The sequence below is a fragment of the Neolamprologus brichardi genome, chromosome 10 (genome assembly GCF_056152115.1).
Source record: "Neolamprologus brichardi isolate AB-2024 chromosome 10, ASM5615211v1, whole genome shotgun sequence".
NCBI lineage: Eukaryota > Metazoa > Chordata > Actinopteri > Cichliformes > Cichlidae > Neolamprologus > Neolamprologus brichardi.
Genome location: NC_142113.1, coordinates 34382501 through 34407444, shown reverse-complemented (window position 1 = coordinate 34407444; position 24944 = coordinate 34382501). Strand labels below are relative to the sequence as shown.

Genomic DNA, 24944 nt, shown 5'->3' with positions numbered 1-24944 from the left:
CAGTCTGCAGCATCTGTCTCTGACAGCAGTGATGATTCAGTGATTCATGCAAAGCGCTCTAAGCTCTGCAGCAGCTCGGTTTGTTTTACAGCTGTTCTGTCGGAGATTTGCTGCTGTGCTTGGATCTTTGTCCTGTTGATGACAGTTTGGTCCAAGCTTTAGATGTAGGACAGACATCCACTCAAAGCCCAAATCATCGTCCTTCCAGTGCCGCGCCCACAGTTCGTATGAGGTGTTTGGTTTCCTCCAAACGTGCTGCTGCTCATGATGGAGGAAACCCAAGATCCATGTTGGTCTTGCAACCTTTCCAAACCAGCTGCACTTGTTCAGTCTGTTTGTAATTGTGCTGTCGTGCAGCTCTTGGGTGTTCCTGTAAGCTTTGAACACGCTGACCTCTGGTTGAGTTTGCTGGATGTCCACGTTCAACATCAGAAAAATGCTAAACCCTTCCATCGTCGTACCAACAAGGAAGAGAACGCTAACCACAAACTGGCTGAGCAGGTTTACTGTATGCGCATCAAAATAAATCTCCTAAATCAGTTTGTCATGAAGTCACCGCTGCAGACACCAACCACGGTCTTTCATGGTTTGGTTCCTGCAAGCCATGTAAAAGAAATCTGTTTCCAGCACTGCATGGAGCACATGTTTCAGGATTTTGAGCTTCAAACAAACGTTTCACAATAAAAACAACAGCAGGACGAGAGACATAGACACAGGACACAGAAATAACCAGTCACAGTTCAGTTTAGCACGTAGGTCTTTTTATCATTTATTATATAACGTTTGTCTTATCAGTAAATCAGGATAAACGTTGTGAATGTACTTACGAGCTAGTGTGCCGGCCATGTTTGTTAAAAAGCTTTGCACCTTCCTGCTGCTGCTCTGCACTGTACCAACGGGACCGGTCCTTCCTTTAATACAACTGTAATGCAACAACAGCACTTAGTTGAAGATGCTGCAGGGCAGGTTCCAAACCCGCTGTCATTGGCCAGCCACACAGTGATGTCACAGCCTAAACAACCTGCAGTCCCAGAATGACGCTGAGCCTGAGATTTCTCTTTTAGAGGAACTCTTACCCTGGTCTAGTATCAGACAGACAGCAACAAGACAAAGCAACAAGGTGACATATACCAGTTTATAAACTGTGTTGATCGGCCAGTAAAACCAGAGTCATGATAAACAAGATATACGAGTGTTTTTTCCTCAATAGTTTCACGTTTACTGTCTAAGGACAGTGAGACCGCTCTGCTTATGAGCAACAAAAAAAGTCAAAAATAAAACAGCTCGTTCATGTTGGTGGAAAAATGCACCATGTGGACCAATCAAAAAATGATATGGCAACATGACATTTGGTTGTTTAGGAAGAGGGGGAGGTTTTAGGAGAGAGAGAGAGTTTTGAGATGTGAGAGATTTGTGATGTTTAGCGTGTTTGGAGTGTGTAGTTAATGCGTTGTCTTGTGTAGTTAATGTGTTGTCTTGTGTAGTTAGTGTGTAGCTTGGTGTTGTGTGTCAGAACATTGAGGCGACTGCTGTCTCCAGGTAAAACAGGAGTGACACACCTGCTGCTGTCAGAGCTGCAGGTATCAGGCTGTGATGTTTCCTTTATAGTGGACAGAAATATTTGCAGTGGCACAAATAATTTGTGGCATCTTATTGAAGAACAGCTGATTGTTCTGTAAATAGTTTGAAATGGTTATTAAAAAAAGGGTAAAAGGTAAATGGCTGCAAGTAACTTTGTTGTTCGCAAAACGTGTGCATATAAATTAAAACTGACAATTTATATTTGCATTTAAAGTTATGAAATATGATCATTAAACATGTTTGTGGTTATTACAGTAAAAAAATAACTTTTTCTGCTCAGATTTCATGTTCTTTGACTGATTTTAGATCAGTTGTGTTAACACAGTTTGTCACAATGAAAACATGACTGTAAATTCAGACACGTGAGGTTAAACGAGGGTTAGGGTCCAACCCAGAGGGTTAAACTTTTTTTTTTAAGTTACTTTTCAAGTAATTAATTACTTTTAGAATCTTGTGACTCAGTTACTTTTTTGAAGAAGTAACTTTTAACTATAATTAATTACTTTTTCAGAGTAACTTGCCCAACACTGCTGATTTCACACTGAGGTGCAGCGCTGTAAACTTGCAACTGCTGAAGCAAATAAATCTTTTAAACGACACGTTTCTCGTGTTCCTCCAAAGAGAAAAAAACACGTCACTTTGCTTCGGCATGAAGCAACAACGAAACCGCTGCCAGATCCCAAATATGAACAGACCGTAATGCTCAGGCAGAAAACCTCAGGTCTGTTATAAGAGCTCAGGCGCCAGAGTCACCTCCATGCATTCTGGGAAACTGCTGGTTACATTAGTATAGTGCAGGTTATATAGATGTTGAGGGTCTGTTTGATAACCAGACTCATTTATTATCATGTTAATAAATATTTAGGCTGTGACATCACTGTGTAACTGGAATAACAAGATTGTCTTCACCAGCATTTTCTTTGTCATTGTTTGTTATCTTATTATTATTAATGTTATTACTCTGGAATCTTTGTTTTGCTGCACTTGACAGAAACTGTCATTGGCCTCTCATCAATCTGTCATGGATGAAGGTGAAACGTCTTCAAGTAACTTAAAGAAGTCCAGACGCTTTTCTTTGCAAGCTCCTTTGACTACGATGACCTGGATGACTGAGAACCTTCACAGACAGTTTCTCTCTGGAATCTGCAGCATCTAAGTGTTGTTGTGACAGCAGGAGTGTTGTTGTTGTTTCATGCTGTGGAATCAAAACCAGGAACTCATTTTTGGTTCACAGCCAGGGTTAAATATCCCCTAACACTGACACGTTGGGACTGCAGGTTATTTACACTGTGTTTGATGAACCAATGAAAGCTCTGTTCTCTCTGCAGTCTGCCCTGCAGCAACTCTAACAAGTGCCTGAGCGTTAAAGTGACGGCGTCCTCGGGGTACAGCACAGAGCAGCAGCAGGAAGCTGTCGGTGCAAAGCGTTGTAATCCTGAGCAGCACAAACATGGCCGGCACCAAAGCTCGTAAGTACATTTGAAACTTTTGATTTACTGTTTAGACCAACTTTCTATCATAAAATACAATCTAGATAAAAAGCAAAAAACAAACCAAGAGCTACATGTTAAACTGCACTGTGATTGGTTGTTTCTGTGTCCTGTGTGACGGCACGGACACGCCGTCGGGGCTACAAGCTGACAGCTCACTGACTCTGATGCTGCAGGTTTCATCAATCTGACCAAAACTCACTGAAGCAGCAGCAAAAGAGGATGATGATGAACATCGTCATGAATTCGCTCTGACTTTGGCTGTTCTGCTTCCAGCACGATAAAATCCCACTTCCTGCACGGCTCTGTCTGCACTCACAGACCAGTTTACCATCAAATCTCTGTTTTCTGCATTGTTCTCTGCTCATTATGCACCAGTCTGCTGCTGTGCTCGGCTCTTCGTCCTCCGACAGGGAAGCCTCATTTCAGCTGTTCAGCACTGAGGAAACGTGAACTTTTACAAACGCTCAGCTGTGTCTGTAATCAAACCTCTGTAACTCTGCTTCAGCAGCATCAGCTCATGTTCACGTGTTGATTCATGGTTTGCTTCAGTTTTTGTTCTACTGCAGAACATTTTAAGGTTATTTGCTATAAAAAGCCAGAACATCTGCTTCATGTTCGTCTGTTTGATCCTCCTTTGACACAAAGGCCTCTGCTGTGACGCTCACACCTCTGATGAAGTCTCACAGTGTCAGCTTCGGTTTAATATGTGGATATTAAATATGGATAAGTACTGATGAATGAATGAATATTTCTGACCGTCTGAGTCTGAATTCAATCAAATTGAACACAGAAGTCGACGTCGATAGCCAGCCCTACCACGCAGAGCTGGAAACAGGTTTATTTTACACAGTCTGCAGGAAAACAAAGGCTTTGATTGTTCCTGCTGAGAAAACCTGTGGTTGGTGTCAGACCTGACAACATGAAGTTACAGGTGTTCATGTTGAAAGGTCACAACCCAACAATGAGCAGCTGTTGGTGTTCTGTTACAAACTCTACTGTTTTTACTGATTGATGCTCACTGCGGTCCACAGCCTTTACCTGATGAGTGAAACTGAGCTCAGGTGAAATCTTTTGATCCTGTTCAGCCAGTTTGACTGTAGGTTCCTGTAAGCTTGGAGTTCCTGCATTCCCTGGAGTTTTACAGGAAAGCAGAAAATACTCCAGATACCTCAGAAGCCACAGCTCTGCATTGATGTCGTTCTTCGGCTGTTTGAGGTTCTGTTTCCATTGATACTGTTTCACTGACCCAACGCATCTCTTTCCAGCAGCAGACCACAGAGTGAAGAATGTATTAAAATCTCTTTTATTTACAAAAAAGGTCATGTTTCTATTTAATTGTATGTCCTGCATCGTGCCACTGGTAGATCCACCCCTGCAGTCCAGATCACTGTCGCTCTCTTTGCAGCTATTCGCCCACACGTACCCACTCTGTATGACATCGTGATATCCTCGCTGTAGATCCTGCTGAGGTGGATCACTGAGGCAGCGTCTTGTATCTCTGCCTGAAATGCACAGACAGTTCATGTTGAAAGGTCACAACCCAACAATGAGCAGCTGTTGGTGTTCTGACATGAAGAAACCACACAGACAGTAAAGTACAAACCGTTGTACAAAGTACAACGGTCACTACATCCCTAAATCTGCATACTGTCAATTCAGTTCAGTGTATTTGTATATAGCCAAATCACAACAACAGTCGGCTTTATATTGTGAGAGCACATCAACAGCTGGATCCGCTGGAAGAGTGGTGTCATGGATCTGGGTCATGTGACCCAGCCTTTTAGTTCATGGTGTTTTTTGGCCTGTAGTAAAATTTGGGTTTTCTATTTTTTGAGTATCGTGTTCTCTTTATTGTTTAGTTATATTTCCATTTCCTGTTGTCCTGTCGTGATGTCACGTCTCCCCTTCCTGCGTGTTGGCCATCCTGAGTGAGGGGAGGGAGCAGGACACTGACACGCTGCTGGAGAACGCCTGTGTGATGACCTGTATGATGACCCGTGTGATGACCTGTGTGATGACCTGTGTGATGGCCTGTATGATGACCTGTGTGATGACCTGTATGATGACCTGTATGATGACCTGTATGATGACCTGTGTGATGACCTGTATGATGACCTGTATGATGACCTGTATGATGACCTGTGTGATGACCTGTATGATGACCTGTATGATGACCTGTGTGATGACCTGTATGATGACCTGTATGATGACCTGTGTGATGACCTGTATGATGACCTGTATGATGACCTGTGTGATGACCTGTATGATGACCTGTATGATGACCTGTGTGATGACCTGTGTGATGACCTGTATGATGACCTGTGTGATGACCTGTGTGATGACCTGTATGATGACCTGTGTGATGACCTGTGTGATGACCTGTATGATGACCTGTGTGATGACCTGTATGATGACCTGTATGATGACCTGTGTGATGACCTGTATGATGACCTGTATGATGACCTGTGTGATGACCTGTGTGATGACCTGTATGATGACCTGTGTGATGACCTGTGTGATGACCTGTGTGATGACCTGTATGATGACCTGTATGATGACCTGTGTGATGACCTGTATGATGACCTGTATGATGACCTGTGTGATGACCTGTATGATGACCTGTATGATGACCTGTGTGATGACCTGTATGATGACCTGTGTGATGACCTGTGTGATGATCTGTATGATGACCCGTGTGATGACCTGTATGATGACCTGTGTGATGACCTGTGTGATGATCTGTATGATGACCCGTGTGATGACCTGTATGATGACCTGTGTGATGACCCGTGTGATGATCTGTATGATGACCCGTGTGATGACCTGTATGATGACCTGTGTGATGACCTGTGTGATGACCTGTATGATGACCTGTATGATGACCTGTATGATGACCTGTGTGATGACCTGTGTGATGACCTGTGTGATGACCTGTATGATGACCTGTGTGATGACCTGTGTGATGACCTGTTTGATGACCTGTGTGATGACCTGTGTGATGATCTGTATGATGACCTGTGTGATGACCTGTATGATGACCTGTATGATGACCTGTGTGATGACCTGTGTGATGACCTGTATGATGACCTGTATGATGACCTGTGTGATGACCTGTGTGATGACCTGTGTGATGATCTGTATGATGACCTGTGTGATGACCTGTGTGATGACCTGTTTGATGACCTGTGTGATGACCTGTGTGATGACCTGTATGATGACCTGTATGATGACCTGTGTGATGACCTGTATGATGACCTGTATGATGACCTGTGTGATGACCTGTGTGATGACCTGTGTGATGATCTGTATGATGACCCGTGTGATGACCTGTGTGATGACCTGTGTGATGATCTGTATGATGACCTGTATGATGACCTGTATGATGACCTGTATGATGACCTGTGTGATGACCTGTATGATGACCTGTATGATGACCTGTATGATGACCTGTGTGATGACCTGTGTGATGATCTGTATGATGACCTGTATGATGACCTGTATGATGACCTGTATGATGACCTGTGTGATGACCTGTATGATGACCTGTGTGATGATCTGTATGATGACCTGTATGATGACCTGTATGATGACCTGTGTGATGACCTGTGTGATGACCTGTGTGATGACCTGTATGATGACCTGTGTGATGACCTGTATGATGACCTGTGTGATGACCTGTATGATGACCTGTATGATGACCTGTATGATGACCTGTATGATGACCTGTGTGATGACCTGTGTGATGACCTGTGTGATGACCTGTATGATGACCTGTGTGATGATCTGTATGATGACCTGTATGATGACCCGTGTGATGACCTGTATGATGACCTGTGTGATGATCTGTATGATGACCTGTATGATGACCTGTATGATGACCTGTATGATGACCTGTGTGATGACCTGTATGATGACCTGTATGATGACCTGTGTGATGACCTGTGTGATGACCTGTATGATGACCTGTGTGATGACCTGTATGATGACCTGTGTGATGATCTGTATGATGACCTGTATGATGACCTGTATGATGACCCGTGTGATGACCTGTATGATGACCTGTGTGATGATCTGTATGATGACCTGTATGATGACCTGTATGATGACCTGTATGATGACCTGTGTGATGACCTGTGTGATGACCTGTATGATGACCTGTGTGATGACCTGTATGATGACCTGTGTGATGACCTGTATGATGACCTGTATGATGACCTGTATGATGACCTGTATGATGACCTGTGTGATGACCTGTGTGATGACCTGTGTGATGACCTGTATGATGACCTGTGTGATGATCTGTATGATGACCTGTATGATGACCCGTGTGATGACCTGTATGATGACCTGTGTGATGATCTGTATGATGACCTGTATGATGACCTGTATGATGACCTGTATGATGACCTGTGTGATGACCTGTATGATGACCTGTATGATGACCTGTGTGATGACCTGTGTGATGACCTGTGTGATGACCTGTATGATGACCTGTGTGATGACCCGTGTGATGATCTGTGTGATGACCTGTATGATGACCTGTATGATGACCTGTATGATGACCTGTGTGATGACCTGTGTGATGATCTGTATGATGACCCGTGTGATGACCTGTATGATGACCTGTGTGATGACCCGTGTGATGATCTGTGTGATGACCCGTGTGATGACCTGTATGATGACCCGTGTGATGACCTGTATGATGACCCGTGTGATGACCTGTGTGATGACCTGTGTGATGACCTGTGTGATGACCTGTGTGATGACCTGGGAGTCCCACTAACGCTGTCTGTTTATGTTCTCCAGGAGATGCAGTGAGAGATGAGTTCCCACACCTGAGGATTGTGCTTGTTGGGAAAACTGGAGTTGGGAAGAGTGCATCAGGAAACACCATCTTAGGAAAAACAGCCTTTGAGTCTGTAACTTCTTTTTCTTCATCAGTAGTTGGGTGTCGCAAAGTAACAGGGCAGGTGGATGGTCACATCGTGGATGTAGTTGACACTCCGGGTCTGTTTGACACCCTACTGACTCAGGAGCAGGTGAAGACGGAGATCGTTAAATGCGTCTCCTTTATTGCTCCCGGTCCTCACGTGTTCCTGGTTGTGATCCAGATCGGCAGGTTTACAAAAGCAGAAGAAGAAACGATGAAAATCCTTCAGAAGATATTTGGAGTGGATGCAGGCTGTTACACCATAGTCTTGTTCACGTATGGAGACAATCTGCCAAACGGAGTCGACATCGACAAATCAATCAGTGGAAATCGGCCTCTGCATCGCTTCATCAATCAGTGCGGAGGAAGATATCATGTTTTTAACAACAAGAGTGAGGATCGCTCTCAGGTCAAAGAGCTGCTGGAGAAGATCAACACCATGGTTCAGACAAATGGAGCAACATACTACACCAATGACATGCTGCAGGAAGCTGAGAGAGCCATCAGAGAAGAGATGGAACGACTTCAGAGAGAAAATCCAGACATGGGAGAAGAAGAAGCGAGAAGTCGGGCACAGACGAAGAACAAGATCCTGAGGGCTGCTGGGATAGGAGCGGGCCTCGGGAGCATTTTAGGTCCAGTGGGAGCAGCACTGGGAGCAGCACTGGGAGCAGCAGTCGTAGCAGCAAAGGAGAAAAAATGTGTCACACAATAAAATAAAGAACGTTTGATCACATTTTGATAATTATTGGTCATTAATGGCACACACAAGACCTGTTAGTCCACGGTAGTTTATCATATTGTGTAATACGTCATCTAAGAGCTGTATAACATGAGCCTGTATACACACGATCTCCTGAACATCTTTGGTTCCTGGGTGACGAGCTTTTTCCTCCATTGCTTAAATAAAACATTTTCCTGAATTTTCTATATTTAACACAAACCTTTGATCCATCTGACTCATGCTGGTCCAGGTCTCAGGGACCGAGTCTGGTCTGTACAGAGACTGCCACACCTCTCTATCCCAGCTACATCCTCCTGATGGTCTGGAGGAAAAGCTGCAGCATCCCCAAGCTAGCTGAGATGGACTTCCATGACCTCCTCCCAGTCGGACATGCCCAGACCTTAGAGAGCAGGCTGGATTAGCAGCAGCTTTGCTCAGGACGAGCTCGGAGGTTCTGACTATCAGGGGCAGCTGACATGGTCTCCAGTCACAAACTGATTAAAAATAAAATACTGTTCACAAATGCAAAGTTTGAAAACAATATTTTCTTTAACTTTAAAGTATAATAAATACTTACACTTAAATGATGCAAATATCAATAAATGTTGGTATATAATGTGTTCAGGTGTTTATAAATATTGTTATCATCTGTATTACTGTCATTACTTCATAAACACACTCTGTGCAGTAAACCTGTGAGACAGTGTTTTCCTCCTTCCTCATTTTATTTTTCATATTTAGCAGACAAGCATTTTTCAGACCGTCAAACAAACTATCAGCACTGTTTCCTCCATGTGTGAATAACTGTGGTTCCCACTGTGGTTCTCTGGAGTGCCACAGCCTGAGGAACGTTCCTGTAACCCCGACCACACCTGTGCTTCAGCAGGTGTGGCAGCAATCGGGCGTGGGTGTGGCAGAGAAACTGAACTCTTCAGAAACTGTCATATTTTTCACTGTAGTTTCTTAGTCTTCCCTGAGAACTTGAAAGAAGAATCAGCAGCACATTCTCACACAGGGCCAGGTACGTTTGGATTACCTTTCCCTTTAATAAACAAAAAGATTGTTTAAAAACTGATGGTTGTTTGTTTGTTTTTCTTGAACATCCTAAAATAATACAACAACAAGTCTCAGGAGCCTGAAAAGAAAAGCGTCTGGACTTCTTTAAGTTGCTTGAAGACGTTTCACCTTCATCCGAGAGGCTTCTTCAGTTCTAAGGTCAAATGGTGGAGAGTCCCAGATTTAAACCTAGTGGGAGTTTCCCCCCACAGAGGGACAAAAGGACCCCCTGATGATCCTCTAATCGCCTGAGCCAAGGTGTGAAACTGGGTGTGGGTCCCAATCAGCCAGAGTTTCGGGTGAGTTCATTGTGAAACCTGGCCCCACCTTATCATGTGAATTCCTGAGGTCAGATGGCCCAGGATGTGAGTGGGCGTTAAGGCGTCTGAGGAGGGAACTCAAACCTGGATTATAGATGGCAGAGAGTTGGTGTCGTAAACCACCGCCTCTGTTCAAAGATGGTCGCTCACAGTGGACATAGATGCTTCTTTCACTCCTCTTTCAAACCATCTGTCCTCTCTGTCCAAAATGTGAACATTGGCATCCTCGAAAGAGTGTCCTTTATCCTTAAGATGCAGATGGACAGCTGAGTCTTGTCCTGTGGAGGTGGCTCTTCTGTGTTGTGCCATGCGCTTGTGAAGTGGCTGTTTGGTCTCTCCGATGTAGAGGTCTGGGCATTCCTTGCTGCTGTACAGCAAACACCACATTGTTAAGTCTGTGTTTTGGAGTTTTGTGGGAGTCAAAGAGGAGGTACTGGTCCGTGTGTGTGGGCTTCAGGTAAACTTCAGTGTGGAGGTTTCCATTCTCTTCACAGTCCAGGAATGGCAAACCAGGGAAGACAGAAAGGATAAGTTTGCCATTTAGGCTGAGAGGTGAAACTTCTTCAAGAAACTTAAAGAAGTCCAGACGCTTCTCTTTCCAAGCTCCTTAGACTACGATGACCTGAATGACTGAGAACCTTCACAGACAATATAACAACAACAAAGAACAGAAAAAAACACAATCAAAACACACACGAGGAGAACAGAGATCAGATTCCTAAAAATAACTGAACATGTTCAGAAATGTCAGCGTGACACAGAAGAAGAAACACATACCAGCTCCCCGTGTTCACAGCACTGATCCAGACAGTTTTAACTGGATTCTGTGTGGTTGACTTTTCCTATTAAAACTTCTATTTGGCAGCGAGTCATGTTTCAGCAGAGCATGGCCTGAGGATCTGAGGGCAGACCATAGCAACCTCCCTGAACAGGTCCAGTAACCATCACAGTGGCGACATCCAAGAAAGGGTCTCCAGCAGGGGCAATTTTAGCCCATTTTTGGGGGTGCTAAAGCACCCCCAAAATGAATCAAAGCACCCCCAAAGATTTCTTACTTTTTTTTGACAATATTTTCTGTTCGGGTGACACACTACTAAAAATATAAAAAGCATACAGTACTGTACTTGTATGAGACGTAACATTTTAACATCAAAAGTATAGATAACCCCCCCATCCCAAAATGGTTTGTTCCAGCTCTCCCCTACTCTGACTCTAGCGCTCTTGCTGCCAGAGCGATGGTGGCTGAGACGTAGCAGAGCGGAGGTGTAAGTGTCTGGCTTAAAACAGGACATGTTAGCTGCATTTAACCTTCAGTTACTCTTTATATAGTTAGGTAGGAGTCACACCATGTTTCTTTTTAGCTGAAAAACATTACACCAGGTAACCCTCAGTGTTGAAAACGTGTTTTCCAACGATGTTTGCTACCCTACAATCCGTCCTGCTCTGTAGTAAAATTCAGCGACATTTGACCGTCCTGTTGCTCCCATTGAAATGTATACAGCCTATTTAAAATCTAAAACTTTAAATTGTCCGCAGCCTGCTGTTGTTACCACTGTCCTGTTTGAAATGGATACTAACTAGCTAACTGACTGAATGCCCACTAACCTTATAACTCCTGTTGTGTGTGTGTGTGTGTGTGTGTGTGTGTGTGTGTGTGTGTGTGTGTGTGTGTGTGTGTGTGTGTGTGTGTGTGTGTGTGTGTGTGTGTGTACAGAGAGACAGCCAGGTTCATAATGGATATAAGGAAGTTTTTTCAAAAAAAGGAGCCACATTCAGGTAAAAGTGTAAAATCAAATGATCCATCAATCAAGAATAATGTTGGATCAGTGTTTCAATGTTTATATCTTTTATTAGATGTTCATGTGGTTTGGTTATTTTCCTTATGGTTGAAAGTAGACTGAGAGTGGACTTTTTTATTAGTGATCTTATTAGAATTTTTTTCATATTAATGTAATTTTTCATCTAATTGAATACAATCTATTTGTGTATGATTGTCAGTCCAAAGAGGGAGAGAGGAAAGAGGGGACATGAGGAGAAAGTACAAGGTCAGGAAGAACCAGGTAAGAAAACAGACTGGGAGCAGTGACAGGCACAACAGAAACTGTTAAACTGGCAAAGAAAAAAAAAAAACTAATTTTACTCACATAATCTGGAAGTTGTGTCCTCACTATATTAAAGCTGCTATACAGAATCTGCAAAACAAACTGGTTTGAAACATTTTTGACCCTCTTTAACAACATTCCAACATAACATTATAATGGATTAAAATTAATGATATATTTTTATGTGGTTCAGCCACAACTCTACTAAAACCTCAGCCAGTAATAGGTAGGCCAACTTTTGGACCGTCCAGTTGTTTGTATGACTGCTGCAGTACGTACATTACATTTGCACACTATCAGAAAGTGCCAAACAGCCCTGGTGGAGTGAGGAGCTGTAAAGAGAAGCAGATGCTCTGTTTATATTCTAAAAAAGTTTTAAGCTTGTTTCAAAGATTCTGTACAGCAGCTTTAAATGTTTTCTAAAAGCACACAGACACTTATCAGTGTTTCTCAAACTTTTTACAGTGTGTACCACCTGATAAAATGTCAAGCTCTCCTAAGGACCACTATGAAAGCATGAAAGTCATAAATCTTACAACACAAAATTATTATTATTAAATTAGTAAAATTAGTATCTGCAATAAAGATTTTTTCATACATTGTATACATTCTACCACAGGCAAAGTTGCCTCCATTTTTATAGTTTTTATTAATATTTTGTAATAATTTATTCTGTTTTGGGAGAGTTTTTTTATGTATCTGTATTATATTATACATACACATTAAAAGTGAATATCTGTCCAAAAAATGCACTCAGTTTACTTTTTACTCACTATGAGCATCATTCATTATTCTCCCCCAGTAATTAAGGTTAGGATTTTTTTCTATTCCAATCCATTCTTCTTTTGCAGCATTTAAATAACCTTTATCAGATTTGATGGTTTTGTTACAGACAAAAGTGTTTTGCTTTTCTTTCACCAGTGTGGGGATTAAATTGTGTTAAAATGTACAAAACAGTGATGTCATGTTTTGTGACCCAGGCACAGAGAGACTTGATGAATTTAAGAATCTTGTGATTTAATAAAGAAATTTGCAGACTTGCACAGAGATGGTAAAATTATGATGACTGATAACGGAGACGAAGACAACAGACGATGAGGACAGGGAGGAACAGGGGTTTAAATGCACCAAAGTGACAGTCAGAGAGAACTCTGGACAACATTTAAGGATGCAGGGACTGACAGAGACAGGTTTATCTTGTCTGGCTGGGCAGCTCTCTGGGTGCTCAGCACCCCCAAAGCTCTGATCCTAGAATCGCCCCTGGTCTCCAGTATGAAGAGTTGGACAGCACCAGGCCCCGACATGGTTCACGCCTACAGGCTGAAGAAGCTGACTGCACTCCACGAGCGCCTGGCAGCACAAATGAATCAGCTGCTAGTTGAGGAGAGACACCCAGAATGGCTAACCGAAGGTCGGACGGTCCTGATCCTCAAGGACCCCCAGAAGGGACTGGTCCCCTCCAACTACCGACCAATAACCTGCCTTAGCACCACGTGGAAGCTCCTGTCAGGCATCATAGCGGCTAAGATGAACAGGCACATGGGTCAATACATGAGCGGGACACAGAAAGGAATTGGCAAGAATACCAGAGGCGCAAAACACCAGCTACTGGTAGACAGAACAGTCAGCCGAGACTGCAGGACCAGGCTGACCAACCTGTGCACTGCCTGGATTGATTACAAGAAGGCCTATGACTCAATGCCTAGAACTATATAAAAGCAACAGGACCCTGAGAGCCTTCATCAGGAACTCAATGGGGATGTGGTGTACAACACTGGAGGCCAACCTCAAGCCCATAGCACAAGTCACCATCAAGTGCGGGATCTACCAAGGAGATGCTCTGTCCCCACTGCTGTTCTGCATAGGCCTGAACCTCCTCAGTGAGATCATTAACAAGACTGGCTACGGATACCGACTACGGAACGGAGCAGTTGTCAGCCACCTCCTGTACATGGATGACATCAAGCTGTATGCCAAGAGTGAACGAGACATCGATTCACTGATCCACACTACCAGGATATACAGCAATGACATTGGAATGTCGTTCGGGCTGGAGAAGTGTAGTCGGATGATAACAAAGAGAGGGAAGGTAGTCAGAACTGAGGGGATTGAACTACCAGAAGGCAACATTGCAGACATAGAGGACAGTTACAAGTACCTGGGGATCCCGCAGGCAAATGGGAACCATGAAGAGGCCGCTAGAAAAGCTGCAACCACCAAGTACCTGCAGAGGGTCAGGCAAGTCCTGAGGAGTCAGTTGAACGGTAAGAACAAGATCCAGGCCATCAACACGTACACCCTGCCTGTGATCAGGTACCCTGCTGGGGTAATAGGCTGGCCAAAGGAGGAGATAGAAGCCACTGACATCAAGACATCAAGACAAAAAAGCTCCTGACCACACATGGAGGGTTTCACCCCAAGTCCAGCACCCTGAGGCTGTACGCTAAGCGGAAGGAAGGAGGCCGGGGACTGGTGAGTGTCAGCACCACAGTCCAGGATGAGACAACGAACATCCACGAGCTTCTTGGAGAAGCTCATGGCTCTGCAATATAGATGAGATATTGGAGCAGAAGAACGGTAATTGAGAGAAGTGAGAGCCCTGGTGACCAGTGACGGACATTAGACCTACTTTAAAAATTGGATGCAGTTGTTTCCATTAAACCCAAACATTCACCATCTTGGCCCCCTTGGCACCAGCTGGATACTCAAGGCAAAAGCTGACGGGAATAAGAAAATTCTCCCTTAGATAACGAGAGTGTGTTGTGACTCCTCCCCCTCATTCAAGGTCGCCCGCGTTGACTGAAGATTGTTGACTTTTGCCTAACTGGGTGAAGGGACACTTTCTCTTGGCTGAACACACATACACACAAACTGTCCGCGTGCTCAGTGAATACCTCAGGCAGCAGAAACCCAAGAAAGAGGAGGAAGATGAGGAACCATCATGGAAGGACAGGCCCCTGCACGGTATGTACCACCGGCAGATAGAGGAGGTGGCTGATATCCAGAAATCCTACCAGTGGCTGGACAAAGCTGGACTGAATATGACCAAATATGGCCTGGAAGTCCTGAGGTCAAAATGGGAGACGCCCCCAAGGGTGATGGAGAATGACTGAGCTAAGATCCTGTGGGACTTCCAGATACAGACGGACAAAATGGTGGTGGCTAACCAACCGGACATAGTGGTGGTAGACAAACAGAAGAAGACGGCCGTAGTGATCGATGTAGCGGTTCTGAATGACAGCAACATCAGGAAGAAGGAACACGAGAAGCTGGAGAAATACCAAGGGCTCAGAGAAGAGCTCGAGAGGATGTGGAGGGTGAAGGTGACGGTGGTCCCCGTGGTAATCGGAGCACTCGATGCGGTGACTCCCAAGCTAGGCGAGTGGCTCCAGCAGATCCCGGGAACAACATCAGAGATCTCTGTCCAGAAGAGTGCAGTCCTGGGAACAGCTAAGATACTGCAGGACCCTCAAGCTCCCAGGCCTCTGGTAGAGGACCCGAGCTGGAAGGGTTGACCGCCCGCAGGGGCGAGTGGGGAATTTTATAGTATATATATAACAAAAACCTTTTTGTCTGTTACTGCGCAACATGGAAACACTTCTAGTTGTGTGGATAGTGTTAAGTGTTGCATTTATCTGCATGTGGCTGTATAACCTCCCACCGTTACATCATTAAGGGAGGAACCATGATCAGATTACAGCACACAGGTGAAATCCAGTTATTCACCAACAGGAAACAAAGAGAGCAACATGCACTGCACAGGTCAGTGCCTTTACAGCTCTGATACTGATTTACTGCTCAGACAAACTTTGCATGAATATACTAAAGTTCATATAAGCTTAAGACCCACCTGTTTAACCAAACCTTGATTCTTTGTGCATCTTCACACCGTGTCCTCCTTTTTCCTTTTATTGAAAATGTTTCATAGATACAAAGATGAAAGTACAGAAGGTAATGCTGTTTAGCCAGTTTGACTAAGTTCTCGTAAGGTTTGAGCAAATTGTGTTTACCTTTCTCTTCCTTGTTTTTTTTAACAATGTGATGGTTTCTGAATGGTATGGTGTTTAAATTTGAGTCATTTCCTGTTTTATTTTGGTAGGCATTGGTCCTTCTTTATTACTCTAAGTTTTATTTTCTCCCTTTCTGGGTTTCCCCTTCTTGGCAGCTGTCTGACCCGATGGTGACCAATCAGTTTATACACCCTATAAACCGATCTTGAACCTTGAACCTGTCAAGATGAGTGTAATGAAGATGGATGATAAGGTCTGGGGAAAATGCCCTGAAAACTTATGTAAGGCAAGTGATGAATATCATAGAGAGCACAAAATAGTGTAAACTGACACACTGATCAAAGTAAGATATGAATAATCTAGTTATATAGTTTTTAAAGAGAAAGATTTGGTCACAAATCAGGAAACAGTTGCAGCTTAAAGCTAAAATTAAGGACATTTAAAGTCACATTTTAGAAGTTGCATAACACAAAGAGGAGGAGTTGGTGATAATACAACGGAGTCCCAGCAGAGCCCGTGTGTGTGTGTGCACGTGTGTGTGTGTGTGTGTGTGTGTGTGTGTCATCAGCTTTGTCTGTCTGTCTCTATTATTACTGCTTTACGCTCTACACCTGGTTGCTTCGTTTTGTGTTGTTCTGTTTTGGTGTTTGTAAGACATTTAAAAAGAAAGTTTAAAAAACTCTTTGGGTTTCCAAAGGATCTTTTGGAGTGGTTGAATTTTAATTAGATCTAAAAATTTGAATCTACAAATGGTTGGACAAAGTGCACCAACAATATCGATATAATAGACTCCAATTTGTTCATGGGTTAGCATGTCTTTATCCTGTCTTCCTTCTCTCACCCCAACCAATCACAGCAGATGGCCCCGCCCCTCCCTGAGCCTGGTTCTGCTGGAGGTTTCTTCCTGTTAAAAGGGAGTTTTTCCTTCCCACTGTCGCCAAAGTGCTGCTCATAGGGGGTCATATGATTGTCGGGTTTTCTCTCTAGCTATTATTGTAGGCTCTACTGTACAATGTAAAGCGCCTTGAGGTGACTGTTGTGGTGATTTGGCGCTGTGTAAATAAAATTGAATTGAATTGAAATACAGACAGTGTTTTGTGACAACTTCCTGTTATCCACTGCTTTTCCCCTGAGTTTCCCAGACATCAAACAACTGGCTCAAATTATACCTGACCTGCGAGCGAGTCCAAAGTTTGGAATGTCGGTCAAAGAGAGTTTGGCCATTCATTTGGAATGCCTCGCTTCCTGGTATTCCCAGCAGAAACAGGTGCCCTCGTCGTTGTTGTCACACCACACCTCACAACTGTAGATTTTGTGACTCCTAGTATTGTAGCAGTTTCTCAGATGTTTTTTTTCTGTTTTGGCAGATTAAGGGTGGCTTATTTCACCTGCATGGAGAGCTCCTTTGACGGCATGATGTCTGTTCACAGCAAAATCTTTTATTTCATTGTTTTTGTTTGTTAACAACTTGAAAACTGTCAGTGTGACAACAGTAAAGAGAGCCTATAACTCAATAACTTCAGCAAGTTAGAATGAATAAACGACTCTTATAAATGTGCTGTGTCTCATTATGAGTGATAATCAGCACCACCTTCACCATTTGCATGTTTCATATTCATGTGTTTGTCTAAAAGGAGGATTTTACTCTACAAGCTCGTGTCCAGCTATTCTGTGATCAGCTGCTGCTGCTGATTAGTACACTAAAGGGTGACACAGTGACGTCAGACCTGGTTTCCTGCACAGATGTGGGAACAGCTGGCAGAGCTGCTTCATGATGACATCAACGAGTCACACAAACAGGAACAAAGATGCAACACTTTCAGAACCTCGGGAGAAAATAAGTGAAGAATTTTATTTTCGATAATTCATCGATCAGTGATTTGAAGGAGGAAAAAAACCCTGTCACGTGACTTTGTGTTTCCCTGCTAACAACATGGCTGCGGAGGATCTGCCGTCTGAGTTTGACGTGGTCATTCTGGGCACAGGTACTCCAACACCTGGTTTTAGGCTGTCTTCTAACCCGGACCATGTCGTGGCCGGGGCTCGGTCCGAAACATCCCGGGATCCCGGTGTAAACCGGACAAAGCAGGGGTATGAGTAGGGATTAGCTTGCAGCTAACGGCCAGTGCATTTTCAATAGCAGCGGCTAGCCGTTAACCCTCGGTCAGCGGTTAGCCCCTGGATGCAGACATAGACTCAGCGCCCATAAGAGATATTTTTAATAAATGTCTGATCACTCATTGATCACTTTAATAGGCAGGACAGCGGCTGTTGGGTTGACGCTAACGTTAGGTCCTTTAGCTTTTATCAGGGTTAGCTCGCAGTGCCGCTAACAGAGGCTAGCACTCCTAACATCCATCTGTTTCTTATGGATAGGAAGCTAACGGCTAGGCTAAGTGATGCTAACTGTGTTTGTGTGTCAGCATGAATCAGCTGTCTGTGTGAGTTATGGTATCGGAACTGAACCACGGAACCACTTTGAGTCCTAATGATCGACAGTCAATATTTAGGGTTTACTTTCATAATTATCAGTAGCAAAGTGATCACATGTTATCAATAACCTGATCGATACAGGATCAGTGCCTTCTTCTCTCCTTATCTCCTGTCCTTCATTTGTCTCTCGTTTGTTTCCCTCATCTGCTTGTTTCCTTTTTCTTTCCAAATTCCTTGTTTCCTTTCTTCCGTTTCCTGACCTTGTTTCCTTGTCTCCTGCTCTTGTTTCTGTCCTGTCCTTGTTTCTAATTGTTCCCTCTCCTCTATTCCCTGTTTTCTTTCCTTGGTTCTTGTCCCCTTGTCTCCTCTTCTTGTTTTTTCTCTGCTATCTTGACTCGTTGTCTCCTTGTTTCCTCTCTCCTTGTGTCCTCCTCTCATGTAACTTCTTGTCTCTTTTCCTTGTTTTTCTTCCTAATTGTGCCTCCTAGACATCTTTTTGTCTCCTCTCCTTCTGCTCTGTCCTTATTGTTTCTCCTTGTTCATTCCCTCCTCTGGTATCTCTCCTTGTTTTGTCTCCTTGACTTTTCTCCTTGTTTCCTTTCCTGTTATTATTGATGATAGATTTTGTGTGCAGGTTGTGCTGAGGCCTGGTTTCTGTCTCCTTGTTTCCTTTCCTAGCTTTTCCTCCTTATGTCCCCTTACTCCTGTTGCCTGCTGCTGCTTATTGATTATTGATTATTGATTGTGTGATCAGGTCTTGCTGAGTCGGTGGTGGCAGCCGCGTGTTCCAGAGTTGGACAGAGAGTTCTTCACGTCGACAGGTCATTACTTATTCATCAAGAACACTCACTGATTAATAATCAATGTTATCAATTACAGAATGTTTTCAAAGGTGAGGTAAAAATCAATAAGTTTCTGCTGAATTGATGTATTTGTATATTGATAACTGAGGGCGTTGCTATAGAAACGCCTTCACATTACAGCAATAAAATATTTTATCAGTGATAGATCGATCAGTTAGATCAATTGATTGATGTCAGTGTCAGAATAAGAGCATAGAGCGATGCTTTTATTGTGGAAGTGACAGCTTCCTGTGTGTCTTTAGGCGGAGCTACTATGCAGCCAATTGGGCGAGCTTCACCTTCAACGCTCTGCTCACCTGGATACAGGAGCATCAAGTAAGCGTTACTGATTGTCAGGTTGTTGATTTGGTGGGCGGGGCCAGATGCCCAACAGGAAGTCATCAGTGACAGTTTCCTGTGTGTTTGTAGGCAGAGTCTCTGTCAGAGGAGGTCCAGGATCGGTCGAGCTTGGTGGAAGAAGGGGAGGAGCTGATCTACCTGTCAGGCTCAGACTCCGCCTCCATCAGTAACCTGCAGGTGTTCTGCTACGTCAGGTAAACTCCTGCATACCTGTAAGGTCACATCAGTGAGAGATCAGTTTATTGATTAAGGTATCAATACGTCTCAGTGAGGAAGCCGAGGAGGAACCTCCAAACACCACAGAAGAAGAAGAGGCGGGAGCAGCAGGTGAAGACGCTGCTAAAGAGCCATCAGAGACCGAATCAGCAGGTCTGTCTTATATTGATCCTGTATCGACTCTCTGAGCTTTGATTAGCCGGTTTTAAACCAATCAGCTCTTTCAGGTTCAAAAGAAGAAGAAACAGGTGAGGCCGCTGAGGGAGACGAGCAGGTGAGGAAGAGCAGCCCTCCCCTGACGTTCACATCAATTCCTGATTGACCAGCTTCGAACAATAATAACTGCATACTTCCTCCAATCACAGGCTGCTCAGGAACAGGGGGAGGAGCCAGAAGCGGATCAGCCACAGCCCCCTGCTCCTCCCAGCCAATCAGAGCCAACCAGGAAGAAAATCAGCTACACCCAGCTGGTAAAGGAAGGACGCCGGTTCAACATCGACCTGGTTTCTAAGGTAACGTGACATCAGCACAGCAAAGGACAGTCCTCTCGGCCAATCGTGTCCCTCGGTGTATCCCACTGCTTTCTGATTGGTTGTTTGACCCGAGCTCCGTGTGCTTCATCTTATCGCCCTCCAGCTCATGTACTCTCGCGGCTCATTGGTCGACCTGCTCATCAAATCAAACGTCAGTCGCTATGCAGAGTTCAAGAACGTGACCAGGATACTGACCTATCGCCACGGCAGCGTGGAGCAGGTACGAGCTGTGTCGGTCATGTCTGCACGAGAACGACAGAAACAACAGTCGCACTCAGACGAGTGAAATCAACACAACAAGCACAGGTGTCATCACATCAGCACCTGCTGATCTCAGCCAAACCGATTTACTCAGGAACAAATAAAACACTGAAAAAAGCCAAACAATAACATTTTTAAGTTATCTAAGTGACTTATATATCATGTTTAACCTGAGTAGCGAAAGACTGCGGTGGGTTTGAAAACGCTTTGCCGGGAGTCCGGTGTTCTCACGGCTCTAGTTAGCCTAGCCCCCGGCTAGCTATCGAGCTAGTGGCTAACAGACGTCTCCAAAAACGTCGGAGCACTTTTGAAAATATGTGGTGTCTTGATAAACTGAGCAGATATTTGAGGTTTACACAGCTACATTCTCGCCTGAAAATATGTTAAACGTTTATTTTGTGACCCAGAAAGAATAATAAGAGTAATATTAAAACTAACTAGCTGCCGCCATTGTTGGAAACTGAGCTGGGCTGCGCTATGAATTCTGGGACACAGCTTCTTCTTCTTCTTCTTCTTCTTCTTCTTCTTCGGGGTTTAACGGCAGCTGGCATCCTTGTACATGCAGTGCTGCCATCTTCTGTTTCAGTCCGTTATTACACTCTTAAATCCTACTACTTATTCCTGCGTCTTTTGGGATCTTACAAAGCTTCAAACGACGCGTCGACTATTAAATCAGTCGTGATGATTTTGATAGTCGACTAATCGTGGCAGCCCTAATGTGTTTACCTGTCTGTGCTCACCTGTCTGCGCTCACCTGTCCGTCAGGTGCCCTGTAGCAGAGCAGACGTGTTTGCAAGCCGTCAGCTGTCTGTGGTTGAAAAGAGGAAGTTGATGCGTTTCCTGACTTCCTGTGTGGAGGAGACGGAGGAGCACCAAGGTGAGATGCCTCACCTGTCCACCTGCTGACATCATAAGGTCACTCTTACCAATATCAGATGATTGTGGGTAATGATGCACTTCCTCCCCATCCTCTAGCTTACAACGGTCGGCCATTTTTGGAGTTCCTTCGCGAGCAGCAGCTGGGCGACAACCTGCAGCACTTCCTGCTTCACTCCATTGCCATGGTGACAGAAGACACACTCACCGAGGTGGGGCTCGCCTCCACGCGCCACTTCCTGCGCTGCCTGGGTCGCTATGGCAACACTCCCTTTCTGTTTCCTGTGTACGGACTTGGAGAGATTCCCCAGTGTTTCTGCAGGTAAGAACCAGGATTACAGCACTACTGTGCTCAGCTAGCAGGCTACTACGAGCCCAGAGCTCACCTGTTGCGAGAACTGTTCGAGTTCTGATGTATTGAGTGTGACGTGGACGTGATGAAGCCACCGGAGTGACAAACGTGGTGAGTAACAGGTTACAGGTAACCAGGTACGTCGGTCAGGTGTCCGGGGAGGATCCGTCCTGAGTCTCGGCTCTGTTCTTCTGCAGGAGCAGCTCTGCATGATTCACGGGTCATAATAATCTTTCTTTGTCTGATGCTGGGCCTCTGTGCAGCTGCTTTAGCCCACTTCGTTCTGATTGGACAGCTTCTGGAAGCCTGCAGAGGGGCAGCAGCCAGTGCTTGGTGGTTCATGAGCTGATTCTACTTGTGTGATTATTTTAGTTTCATTAGCAGTTTTTTTCAGATGCTGAGTGGGCTCAGAGCAAAGGTCAAAGGTCATATGACAGATGCTGTTATCACACCTACACACACACACACACACACAGATTCCTGATTAAAGGAAAACAGAGCACTGTGTGTGTGATTTGGCTCGCCATCAAATAAATGAGAACACACACACGCTGTGATTAACACATGATGACACATTGATGTTACGCGTGTGTGTTAGCTCTGCGTGAGAAGGTCGACACAGTCTCTCACACACACACACACACACACACACACACACACACACACTTACAGCTGAGTGTGTGTGTGTGTTTAATGAGAGCCCTTTGCTCTGATTTATGGAGCAGCTGTAATTTCATTATGTTATTAATCTATGGCGGTGCTGGAGGGGGAGGGGCCAGTAATACAGACAGACAATTGGCTGAGACACCACGGTAACCACACCATCAGACATCCTGCTCCTTAATCCTTAATACTGCCTTAATAAAACTTTTATTTTGAAAGTCTCGCTGGAGGTCAGGAAGTGCATGTGGTGGCCACATACTTGTGCACAGACAGGTCACATGTTCTCCTGCGTGCTGATTGGCTCTTTGTTGTTGTGTGTTTCAGGATGAGTGCTGTGTTTGGAGGGATCTACTGCCTGAGACACTCGGTCAGCTGCCTGATTGTGGACAAGGACTCCAACAGGTACACCTGCCGTACCTGCAGTACTACAGTACTACAGTACTACAGTACTGTAGTACTGTAGTACTGTAGTACTGTCGGTGCTCTGTATAATTCTGCAGTACTGGTGCTGCTCTCTGTAGTACCTCAGCCAGTACTTGGCTCGACTTGGTTTTAAGTGTTTTGTCTAAGATAGCTGATGGTACTGGGTACTTTATTAGTACCTACTCAGCTGGGGGTCCGTGTGAGGTGAGTCAGGCTGACAGTGTGATGTCATCAGACTGTGAGTGATGTCACTGGATGGGTCACAAGAGCAACTCCATCACTAGAATCAAACCTCTGAGTAGAGCACAGTAGAGTAGACTGACTGACGGGTGAGAGGTCTCAGACTCAGCTTCCTGTCCAGCTGGCGTTTGGCCTTCGCTTCCTCCCCTCTGTTCTCTGCTCTGTTTAAAGTCTCGCTCACCGTTAACCTGCGCCGCGTCATGCTGGTCATACAAACAGCACTTCCTGTGGCATTTCAAATTAAATGTTTGTGACTGGATGTTTCAGGAGAAACTTTTGTTTCTTAAACTTCACAGTTTTTCAAATCTAAAGTTGACAGAGAGAAAAATCAAACATGGAAATATGTGTTTACATCACACACACATCCCTGTCCTCTGACTGTCTCCATGGTAACACATACACACAGACACACACACGCGTGCATCATGCTAACCTGCAGGGTGTGTTCGTTTGGTTTGGCCACGCCCCCGAGCGTCTCTGGTGATTTTAATTGGCCGCTGCTGTGAATCACTTCCTGCTTAGTTATTATCATTTGTGTTTAACCTTTAACTTAATTAAAGGCTGAACAAACAGCACTGATCACACAGGCTGCCACGGCAACCACTGTGTGTGTGTGTGTGTGTGTGTGTGTGTGTGTGTGTGTGTGTGTGTGAGAGAGGAACCTTCCTGTGCTGAGCTGTGATTGGACGATAATTTATGATCAGTAAAATATTCAATTTATGGAGAGGAAATGAACATCATAATTTAACCTCTGAGGCTCTTCATCAGCCCGCGGCCGCCTCCCCCTCCTCCTCCCCCTCCGCCTCCCCCTCCTCCCCCTCCTCTCTGATAGATGACTCCTCTCTGCACGCCTCCCTCTCTCTCTCTCTCTGTCAGTGTCTCTCTATCATTGTTTGCAGCCTCATCAGTTTTCTGATTAAATGATTGATTGACAGGCAGGTTTGTATATGGAAGGTCACACACGCACAGACACACACACGGCCTGTTAGCCTGTTAGCCTGTTAGCATCCCTCCTGGTAAATTAAAGTTATAAATCACAGGCGGCAGTAATCAGATTACTCTGGGTGAGCTGTTGGTTTCCTGTGTTCGTTCAGATTAAATCCGTGTCGTCTGTACTGAACCACAGACGACTGTATGAAGCTAAAATCAGACAGATGGTCGGTGGACTGTTTGTTCTGTTCACATCAGCTCGTTTTTATTCTGCACTGGTTCAAATGGAACCAGTCAGTCGCTCGACTGTGTTCAGCTGAAAGTCTTAAATGAGACAGATTCTTAATGGAGTTCTGAACTGAAGCTGGTGTTTCGTGGTTTCCTCCTGGGAGCTTCAGTTTGATCAGTGTGTTGATGAGAAAAGAGTTTCAGTTCCAGCTGAAAACAGGTCGTTGTGACTGATGATCCGTCTGGTTGTTCGTTACTGAGGAGTGAAAATGCTAACGCAGCTAAAAGGCGCTCTGACTGTGTGTGCAGGTTATGGATGAGGCCCGCGTGCATCATTATTCGCAGTAATCGGGTGGAGCTGTGTGGGGGCG

General features: G+C 44.6%; 3 protein-coding genes across 5 annotated transcripts in view; 2 read left to right on the top strand and 1 right to left on the bottom strand.

Annotated features, from left to right (window-relative positions):
* LOC118455741 (GTPase IMAP family member 7-like) overlaps positions 1 to 24944 on the bottom strand; it is a 137070-nt gene that overhangs the window by 3176 nt on the left and 108950 nt on the right. Inside the window, exon 1 of one of the 2 annotated variants that reach the window (XM_035915550.2) lies at positions 828 to 922. The exons of the other annotated variant lie outside the window; for it this stretch is intronic. Coding sequence (XP_035771443.2) covers positions 828 to 846 — 19 coding nt within the window. The 5' untranslated portion in view covers positions 847 to 922. Of the gene's footprint in view, positions 1 to 827; positions 923 to 24944 lie in introns of those variants that run through there. 2 annotated transcript variants of the gene reach the window in all.
* LOC118455748 (GTPase IMAP family member 7-like) lies at positions 2975 to 9181 on the top strand. Its single transcript, XM_087847631.1, has 2 exons — positions 2975 to 3050; positions 7881 to 9181. The coding sequence occupies exons 1-2, from the start codon at positions 3032 to 3034 to the stop codon at positions 8717 to 8719; spliced, it is 858 nt and encodes a 285-aa protein (XP_087703757.1). The 5' UTR covers positions 2975 to 3031; the 3' UTR covers positions 8720 to 9181.
* The window catches only part of chm (CHM Rab escort protein), a 13642-nt gene continuing 6643 nt past the window's right edge, over positions 17946 to 24944 (top strand). For both annotated transcript variants that reach the window (XM_087847591.1, XM_087847590.1), the window contains exons 1-11: positions 17946 to 18201; positions 19404 to 19470; positions 19755 to 19827; positions 19921 to 20045; positions 20120 to 20220; positions 20295 to 20341; positions 20433 to 20579; positions 20704 to 20820; positions 21627 to 21738; positions 21837 to 22059; positions 23077 to 23154. In XM_087847591.1, the coding sequence (XP_087703717.1) occupies positions 18150 to 18201; positions 19404 to 19470; positions 19755 to 19827; positions 19921 to 20045; positions 20120 to 20220; positions 20295 to 20341; positions 20433 to 20579; positions 20704 to 20820; positions 21627 to 21738; positions 21837 to 22059; positions 23077 to 23154 (1142 nt within the window). In that variant the 5' untranslated portion in view covers positions 17946 to 18149. The remainder of the gene's footprint in view (positions 18202 to 19403; positions 19471 to 19754; positions 19828 to 19920; positions 20046 to 20119; positions 20221 to 20294; positions 20342 to 20432; positions 20580 to 20703; positions 20821 to 21626; positions 21739 to 21836; positions 22060 to 23076; positions 23155 to 24944) is intronic.